The sequence below is a fragment of the Electrophorus electricus genome, chromosome 10 (assembly GCF_013358815.1).
Source record: "Electrophorus electricus isolate fEleEle1 chromosome 10, fEleEle1.pri, whole genome shotgun sequence".
NCBI lineage: Eukaryota > Metazoa > Chordata > Actinopteri > Gymnotiformes > Gymnotidae > Electrophorus > Electrophorus electricus.
Genome location: NC_049544.1, coordinates 20,443,932 through 20,453,861, shown reverse-complemented (window position 1 = coordinate 20,453,861; position 9,930 = coordinate 20,443,932). Strand labels below are relative to the sequence as shown.

At 39.9% G+C, this 9,930-nt stretch overlaps 1 protein-coding gene across 4 annotated transcripts in view; it reads right to left on the bottom strand.

Annotated features, from left to right (window-relative positions):
- Window positions 1-5,720: 5,720 nt before the first annotated feature.
- grb10b (growth factor receptor-bound protein 10b) overlaps window positions 5,721-9,930 on the bottom strand; it is a 52,659-nt gene continuing 48,449 nt past the window's right edge. For all 4 annotated transcript variants that reach the window (XM_027024768.2, XM_027024767.2, XM_027024769.2 and 1 more), the window contains exon 17: window positions 5,721-9,812. In XM_027024768.2, the coding sequence (XP_026880569.2) occupies window positions 9,666-9,812 (147 nt within the window). In that variant the 3' untranslated portion in view covers window positions 5,721-9,665. The remainder of the gene's footprint in view (window positions 9,813-9,930) is intronic.

Here is a 9,930-nt window from a genome sequence, read left to right as displayed (position 1 = left end):
GAAGAGCAACAGAGTGGTGAAGAGGAGGCTGGGTCTTTATCTGCGCGACGCACCTTTCAGCCAGCCAATCAGAGCAGGGGTTTTGGTCAGAGCATGCATGCAGCCAAGGCAGGAAGAGCTGATTCACGAGGACTTAATGAGATCCTATTTCCATTCCTTTCTCACACACACACACACACACACACACACACACACACACACAAATAGATGCATAAACATACAGTAACTTGTTGAAGATTTATCATCCAACTACTTGCGCTGTGTTTCACCCAAGGGTCCCTCCTTTTTGAAAGACATGTATGAGGAAGACAAAAACAGCAAAGATTATGGTCCCTAGAACACACCCCTGCCTTACACCAGGTAGACACCGCAGAGCAGATTAGTGACCTCCTGTGGTCACTCAATCATTTAACAGGTGCCGATTACCGGCAAATGAGTTGGTGTACTCAGTTATCTTTGCCATTTTACTAAACCCAAAGAGGGTGTAGAAAGGTATATACACCATGTGCACAATTATTAGGGAAGTGGTATTTTTGAGGATTCATTTCATTATTGAACAGCTACAGTGCTCTCGGCCAATCCAGTGCTAATAAACCTTAAATCTGAATATTTAAGAAAGTAAGAGTGAGGTTTTGGCTTTCTTAGGAGAAAATCTGTGTGTGCATAATTATTGGGCAACTATTAGTGTGAAGAATTATTATGCAACTAAATGAAAAAACTAAATTTTCCCATCTCACTTGTATATTTTCATCTGTTAAAGTGAGAATAATAAACAACTCAAAATGTACAAATAAACATTTAAAGAAATATCAGTGACCAGTGATCACCCTTCTTTTCAATAACAGTCATAAGCCTTCCATTCAATAAGCATTCAAGTTTATACAGCTTGGAGTTGGAAAATATGCATAAAATGATGATATGGTCAAAATACTGACTTGCCTAATAATTCTGTACACAGTGTACAATAATTTCTTGACTTTGATATTGGAGGGGTTTTATTTGGTATAGCTGAGCTAGGAATATCAAATCTATGGTACTTCAGATTCACTCAAGTGCTTCAACAAGTTTTCAGAATCTGTACAAGGCTGAAGTTAATTTGGCTGTGAGCTGAACCAGGGCTGGAACTGTTCTTCAGCTTGAAGAACCAGTATGTTCTTCCATCTTCTATGTCTTAACATGTGGCTCAACAAGAGGTGCAGCTGGCAAGCACTAAACTTTTGAGCTTTTTCAACCTAATGGCCTCCACCTCCACAGGTTTAGGGTGCGAGACTATTTAATTTTTTCCTACCATAAGTTTCTTGCGAGGGGCTAAAAGTGAACCCTATGACAATTGATGAGTTCCTGGAAGACCACCTGAACACACTTCAGCCGGCTCTTCTTGCCACATCACGGGGTGACAGACAGGAGGGGCAGTGTGACTCATCAGTGCCAAAACACGCAGTGCTCAAGAACATGACCGGCGCCGCAGTGCTGGCTACACGGTCTCAAGAATGATGATAAGGATTCTGTCATCAAACTGCCTGTCCAATCATTGTCCTCCAAGGGCATGTTGCAGGACAAAAGCCACACATCTCCGACCTCCAGACACACCAGAGACACCGTCATCATCCGATATCAGTATCTCACCTCTAATGTCCCCACTAGTGAGCTTTTTCAGAAAAGATGGAAGCTTTGGTGTGTGAGAAGACTAAACAATTTTCCCAGTCAATTGCTTCTAGGCCACAGGTTTCAACCAAGAGAGGCTGGGCCCCTCCACCTCCAAAATCCCTCCAACCTGCCCTCCAGCTCTACCACCCATTCCTGTTCTGATTGGAAATGAACAGAGCTCATTTAAGTCACATTGTACGGCAGCCTGCTTCTACAGCAGTTCCCCACCTGCACCTCGCTAATTTGGTTCCAAAGCCCAACATTATAACTCTAGTTCTTAACATTAACTTCCTCACACTTAAATCATTTCTAATTAATAATCACATTAATTCACATAAACTGAATTTCATGTTCTTGAAATACATTTCTAGAGGAAGCTAAAATCATCTAAAGTCATCTACATGTAGTCCTATGTGTGGCCTTCACCTGATCACGGATGTAGACTACATATCTGTGCTGGTGCTGCTCGATTTTAGTTCTGAATTTGATACTTCCCATCCTCTTAGATAGACTGGAAAACTGGGTACCTGGAACCCAGGGTTACCTGGAAGGATCCATAACTGGTTCAGAGCATACTCGGAAGGATTAACAAGAGCGATCATGAATTTCAAAATGCGTTCTGGCATTGTGTTGTTCCACAAGGGTCTAAAGTTGGGCCCCTCCTGTTCAGTCTTTATATACTTCCACTAGGCCAAATCCTTAAAAACAGTATAATAGGTTATGATAGCTATACATGACATATTTCTAGCTGTCTCCCTCAAATAACTACAGCTCTATTGATACTTTCTACTTTGTGTCAGTATTGAGAACTAATTAATAACTGGATTAGATAATGCTTCCTACAACTAAATAATGAAAGACAGATGTGATTATATTTGACAGTAAAGTTGAAAGACTCATAGCGCTCATATTGACAAGTATAAAACCAAGACAGAGATCTGCATAACAATGGATTTAGATTTGAGCCTCAGAGATCACATCAAATCAGTAACTATGTATTTTACTGTCTTAAGAAAATATCAAAGTAAAAAATTTCAAGTCTAAGCAGGATCTAGAGAGACTAACTCATTCTGGAATACTGTAAGGGTCTTTATACTGGCCTTCTCAAGTCCATAGTTAAAACAGTTATTTTATTCCAAATGCATCTGCTAAAATGCTTACCAGAACTGAAAGAGAACTGATCACATTACTCCCATTCTAAAATCCTTATACTGGCTGCCAATTCAGTACATAATTAATTTAATTCTTTTAATTATATATACACACATCTCTGAATAGCTGAAATTCATCTCCAATTTACTTGTACAAACCCAATAGGCCTCTCAGATTGATACCAACCAATCAGCTAGCAATGTCTAGGATCAATCATGGAGAGGAAACTTTTAGTCATGCTGCCAAAAGTTGGAATAATCTTTTTTATGATGTAAAACATGTCTCAAATGTAGCCATTTTAGGCAAAATTTAGTTTTCATTCTTAGTTCATTCTTTTTTTCTTTTATCTTTTCACTTTGCATTTTTAATTTAATGTATTTTAATGCTTTAACATTTATTTTAGTTCCTAGTTTATGTATATCTTTCATTTTGACACCTTCTAAAAAACATTTAGAAAAATTGAAAAACCTTTTCATTTCTAACATTTCTTAGTTCCAAGTTTAATTTCTGTTTCTCCTTGCAGTTTAAATATCTTGCAATTCATTCTGTATTATTGCATTCTCTCGCCTTTATATATATATATATATATATATATTTATATATATATACACACACACACATACACACACCATGTTATTTAATTATTTTAAACTATTTTGCAGAAAACATTCCTGAAATATTAGACTGTGTAGTATATATACACTATGTCTGTGTAAAGAACTGCCATTATGTAATAGAAGTACTGCACAAATTAACTTGCCTTTCAACGATCATGTAACGGGACTCGAACCAGGTCCGATAGGTGATGACACCAACAGTCTACAGCTACAACATTTTAATAATGGTGGGCTCGTGTGCAAAACAGTTAGATCTTAGAACAGGTAAAACGAGAGGAAAAACTAAACACCGCGCCAAGTGTGGGGAAACGGGAGAACAAAGGATGCCACGGGAAGAATGGCAGCTCCGATGCACTGGGGAAAACCAAACTAAAACTTCCCAAACAAAACCTGAAAATGGGGAGAAACTTTAATGGATAAGGGGAGTCTCGGGAGAGAGACAGACTTGAGAGGGAACACATAAAAACACAGACACACTCGCAGAGCAGAAGACAGGTGTAACACAAGGGCTTACAGACCTCAATACTCGAAGTTATCGGCTAGGCGCTTGGCTCAAAACTTGCTAAAACCCAGCACCGTGTGACTGGGTCACTGGGCTTATATAGATCTAGCCCAGCTGTTGGGTATCAAGCCTGATTAGTAGCGTGCCTGACTCAAGGCCTCGGCCTGGTATCAACTCTTACAGGCCAGGAGAGGAGACATCTTATCAAGGAATGCTATTTGTGCCAGCAGCATTTCTGTGACATTACTAGAGCTAGAACTTATAACATGGTCGGGTTAAGGGTGACATGCACACGTGCATGAATGCATACATGCAGACAGACACTCGATTTTCATCATGTAATACCTCAATTTCTATTGACACGGTGAAGGTATTAGGAAAAACTCTGGATATATGAGTATAAATACAAATACTACTAAAGGCAGCACAGCTTAATGCCAAGTATAAATAGTCATCGCATGAAAAGCCCTGATCAAACAATAAGTACAGGAAAGCTAGGTCATGACAGTGCACCTCAGTGAGGACAAAACCAGCACTGACTGTGCGTTTATCCTAAACAATGTAACAGATATTGATATTTTGGTGGCAAACGTTTCATCACCAGTCGAGGTGACGTCCTCAGTGCGAGCGTCATAGTGTGCTTAGTGGTGGGATTTAATTAATTAATTAATTTTTATTAAAAAAAACAAATTTTAAGTAGATATTGCCTGCCACCTAGTGGCGATGATGTAGACAACGGTTGGGTTTTTGCATTTGTCTATTCACCTAGTAACTGACCTTGGTAACCAATCGCTATTTTCTGGCCAAAATAAGAGTCTCCATATCAACCCATATGTCTAGTTATTTTAAAAGAAGTACATATGTAAACAATGTAAAAGATGTAAAATTATATTTTGCATCGGTTAAGGGAAAAAGGTGGAAATTTTGTTTACAATCTAAACACATACATATATGAACACCCTTTCTGAGTAATAAGATTAATGGTGGTAGAATTTATAAAAAGAATCCATCCATATTACTTGAATTCTTACTCTGGATTTTACTGAACTAAAAGAGAGTTGACCAGTCCAGTCTAATAAATGGTTAGCCCTCTTGAAACAGTGTTTTTTGCATTCCCACCTAAATGTCTCATGCACATACAAAATTAAAATGTTTTTCGTACATATTTTCATGTGTGAAGGAAATGCACCTACCTCAGAATTTCACATCACAATGGAAAGTCTCAGAGGAAGATTACAAGATTAGGTGTTTATGTTGTGATATTTTATCTCAAAATGCTTCTTTGCCTTGTTGCACTTCAAGAGAAAAGATCAGGTCTTTTTGTTGCCTATTGAATATGAGCCCAAAAAAATAAACACAAAGGCATTTTAGATGTTGATAGATCTGCAAGTTAACTGTTAACTGACTCACAGCTGTTCTTATTTTCATAAGCCATGTTTCCCGTGGCCTTGATGGAGTTATGAAAACACAGCAGGTTACACTGTTCATATGTGTTTGCAAAAACAGTATTTACAAGTGTATATACAGTATAAAATTATATTTAAAGCATTAACTCTGCCAAATGTATCTCACTCGTGTAAGCATCCAATAAAAGGTTGACAGTGTAAGCATCCTCAGTTAACTTGAAATCAGATTCCAGAATAGGCAGATTAAAATTTATGGGACCCTATTGGGTAATTATAGAGTAGGTGTGCATAATGAAGTGACGATTCAGTCTGTGTGCGTGCACGTGTCACTAGAGAAAGGATCTGTGTTGTGGTGGAACTTACACACCTGGAAAGAGGACACAAGCATGGCCCGGGTTATAGCAATGTATTAATGTTTTATTCTAATTACAATAAACAGAATATAGCAGTCCCTTGTCTGTACAAAAATACCTGAAAAGGTTACAATTAGGATATGTAAGCCATTCAGCTATTTACAGAACCAAGCAAAAGCACATCAATACGGGATCTCTGAAAGAGGAAAGATCTTTTTCCATTGCTTTTGCTTTCCCTGAAAGACATATATTCATATATATTTATATATACAGTCACTCTCAGGAGATGCAAAGCGCATACGTTCTTGTCACTAGGGGAAAGGTCTGTGTGGTGCGGTGAAGTCTTGCTCCTGGTAAATTCTGGAAGTTCAGGGCTCTAAGCCTCACCAGTACCATGTGCTCACTGCTGGGGCACCCAGTGCTCACTGCTGGGGCACTGTGACCTCACAATCACGCGCTTCTTTCCTTGGAATTGTGACCTCACCAGGACCCACTGCTCTCTGCTGGGCATTGTGACCTCAGTCATGCAAATGAAGCCAAAGTCACCCTTTCCTGCTCTTAAAATAATCTCCACTATGCTAATCAAATCTAGGAACAGCTGCCCTCCTCCATATAATTGTGTTTATTAGCATATGAAAAGGCAGAAAGCGGTCCTAGATCTGAAGTCTGACACATACAGACGCCCGTGTCGCTATGTCGGACGGAGGACGTCTCACTTAAGGGACGCTGAGCGAGGCTTGTTGAGAAGGGGGATCCTGGGTGGTGTTTCGGGCACCTGCCAGATTTTTGCCTTCAAGACATAAATGGGACTAAAATACTAAAAAGACTCGATAGGTTTCAATACATTGTAGAGTGTTATGACTGATAGCTTTTTCAAAACAAGTATAGAAGTGTTTGGTATATCCTGAAACTCAATGAAAAGACCACCACAAGTTGTCAAAGGAAAAGAGAGGGGAAACTACAGAGACTAGCGGTCCAAGGGACCGGGCCTCATTGAACTCCATGTCAACCCTGAGCAACCCAGTTACATTCATTTCTCTTAAATATAAAAACTGACATTTAATTCACTGATATACCCTCAAGGGTTCACACACGTCATGTTACCAGCTCATCTGAACAACAGGACAGTAGGCTAAGAATTTAAAAGAAAACATTAAGAAAAATCTCATTTTTGACCTTTCAAATGTATTTGATCAGCCAAGCCATGTTTTTGGTGTCCACAACTTTGCTTTAGTGTTTTTATTTTGCACTGTGTTTATGAAGCTAAAGCAGCCGATAATAGCATCAGGAACTGGCTGATCAAATACATTTGAGGTGAGTGGAAAACTTGCATACATTTGCTCTGTCCGACACCATGCCTTTAAGTGTAGATTTTGATTCATGGAAAAAAACCAAAAAAAAACCAAAAAAAAAACACTGTACTGAGTATCCATGAGTTCATTAGCATTTTCATAAGTGTATTCAGTGACTAACAAAAAAACAAAACAAAACATCAATTTAGCTTAAAAGTGACCTTTGACCACTTTTGTTCTCCTGGGCCTCCAGTTTTTTTACCAGCTTAACTGAAACTTAAGCGGTCTTTAAGGTCATATAACATGACAAGAAATTTAAACACAATATTAACACTCTACTAAATAATAAAAAAGTACAAAGTCAAGTTTCTTCATTTTGTAAGCCATTATGAATTAAAATAGTCAAAACATCGTGATTGGAAACCTAAAATACAGTGTGATATCTATAGGCTGTTTATATAGCTAGCTGTATGTATTTGTTATTGAGTTGCATATTACATGATAAAGCTAAATTTGAAACAAATGTACTCAAATCAGGAATTTGAGTTCAATCTGACATATTAATGAGTGTTCTAATTCAGATCATAGAAGATTTTTAGGAACAAAAACAACTCTGGGATAGAGTGAGCATACATCAATAGCTAAATACTCGGACTGACTGAAAGAGTTAGGAATTCAAACTAGCCATCGTGCAACACCTTGTACAAGATATCCAACTCATTCATGTAAGCAGAGTCAAAACTAGATTGGTCTGGGAGCTCACACAATCCATAAATCAAATAAACTTTACACTAATGTCTATGATCTGAACAAGCTCCTGTACCATAATGGAGAAGGTCTTTGTGCTCCACTTTAAGGAATTCACCGTTTAGGACCAGAGTAACAACCATACCTTCGTATAATGTTCGGGTCGCAATAGTGTTTAAAAAGAGAATGCACTAAATCTGACAACTGGCTAATGTAAACAGTTACTTCGATGCCAGTTTACTCCTTGATCTGGAGAAATAACAGAACGTGGCGTTGCCGCTTTCCTACAGACGTGTACCGTTAGCCGTTGAGTGCGATTGTGGCGATTGGAAGTAGAGGAAGTGCTTATTGACCACGGTGGTCACGCAGTCTCTAGTATCGAATGCCCGAAATACAAAGTGCTAAAAAAAAAAAAAAAGAACGAAGTCCAAACGGTTCGTTTTCTTTCTGGTCTACCGACCAGACCTGTGACCGTCTGCAAGTCCCCAGACGGCCAAAGAAGGAACCCCCCCCCCCCCCCCGAAAAAACCCCCAAGACAAAACAGGGCCACTGTCTCCCTGTCCCTGTCGTCTTGTTCTGCCGTTAATCTAATCGTGTCCAAATCTCATTCGGAGACGAAACAGCACTTTAAATGAATATGTAGATGAATATTTGTGAACTCAATGGTAATGAAGACAAGTTCAATGTAATAGTACAATACTACAGTAGATGAAAAAGTAAAAAGTTATGATGTATGGTGTATAAAAAAAATCTTTAATAAAATCAAATAAAAGACATGAGGCTCATCAAATTCATAAAAAAGGAGAGAAAAACAGTACTGAACAGCGCTGAGAAATTCACTAAATTTCAAGTAAACATTCAATCCAGATAAATAAATAGACTTGTGGAAACAATACTCAAAACTGATTGCATCCTTTGCATTTTGTGTGTAATAATGGTCACTCGGTTGAGCGTGTAGACACCCGGCTTTGCCTCCCTTTCTAGCTTAATGTGTTATAGGCAATCATTAAGAGATGGCTCTTCAGTAAAAGTTGTGTTACGCTTTAAAAAACGATTTCTACAAATCTATCTGTTTACTGCTACCGCTGAATAAGGCAGAACAGAGAAACGGAACTGCCCGCACTCCGGTAGGTTCCGCAGCTGAGTTGGGCGGGGGGGGGGGGGGGGATTGAAGGAAAGCGAGAAAGAAAAAAAAAAAAAAAAAAAAAGTGTCACTCATACAGGTGATAAACCCCGAGGTTGACAGCAGCGCAGGAGACTCCTGTCTTTTAGTCACGCCCCTGACAGATATCTGTAAGGACCTCCCTGCAGGGGAGCTTTCCCGCTGAGCTCGGTTTCGTCATCAAGGTGTCCTTCCTAATGGATGCCGATGTCTGTCCCTGCACCAATTCCGCAGAGGGTATTTACTCCATTCAGCCAGTAGAGGGAGCTCCAGATATCATTATGGCACAAAACGGTGACGGATCATTTGGGCACTGGTTGAGGCAATCTGCCTTCCTATTAACATGGAGTCAAAACAAAAACAACAACAAAAAACAAAAACAAACCAGGTGCCAAAGGGAACTTGTGGTGAGGTGTTTTGACAAACCATGAGCGTTGGGAGAGGTGAAGGATTCTTCCAAACAAAAGAGCTTCTGATTATCTCAAACAGGATGACTGAATCAGGGCCTCTTACACTGGTGAAGAGCCCTACGAAATACCTACGTACGCTGACTGCACCCGAGTTTACCAGCGGATAAAGGCGTTTTGGTGACCAAGACATGAGCGCTTCCTTTCAGTTGCTTCGTCATGGTCCCGTTTGCAGTCATCTCTGAAGCACAAAGGTTCCCCTGCAGTGTCCTTGCGTGTGGAAGCCCCGTCCCTACCCAGCTCCGCATGGAACTAATGAAGCGTTGGTTGGTTCTCCAAGAACAGATGGTTCGGTTCGAGAAGGAACTGGGTTTGGAGATCATAAGGCCACAATGGTGCAGGGGTGCTTGAGTTTGCAAGGTAGAACTCCGCGATTGAGCTGGTAGAACTCCACCAGCTGGATCAGGTCCGTGAATTTGGTGGCACCGTCGTCAAGGCTGAAGAACATCTGGCCGTCCTCTTCACACTGTTGCAACAACAAACACAGAGTCAGTCGAGCGGTCAGCCAATCGAATTGAGCTTCGTGCTCTGTGTGGGGCGGGCGGGGGGCAGTGGTTAAGGTACTTGACTTGCAATCAGAATGT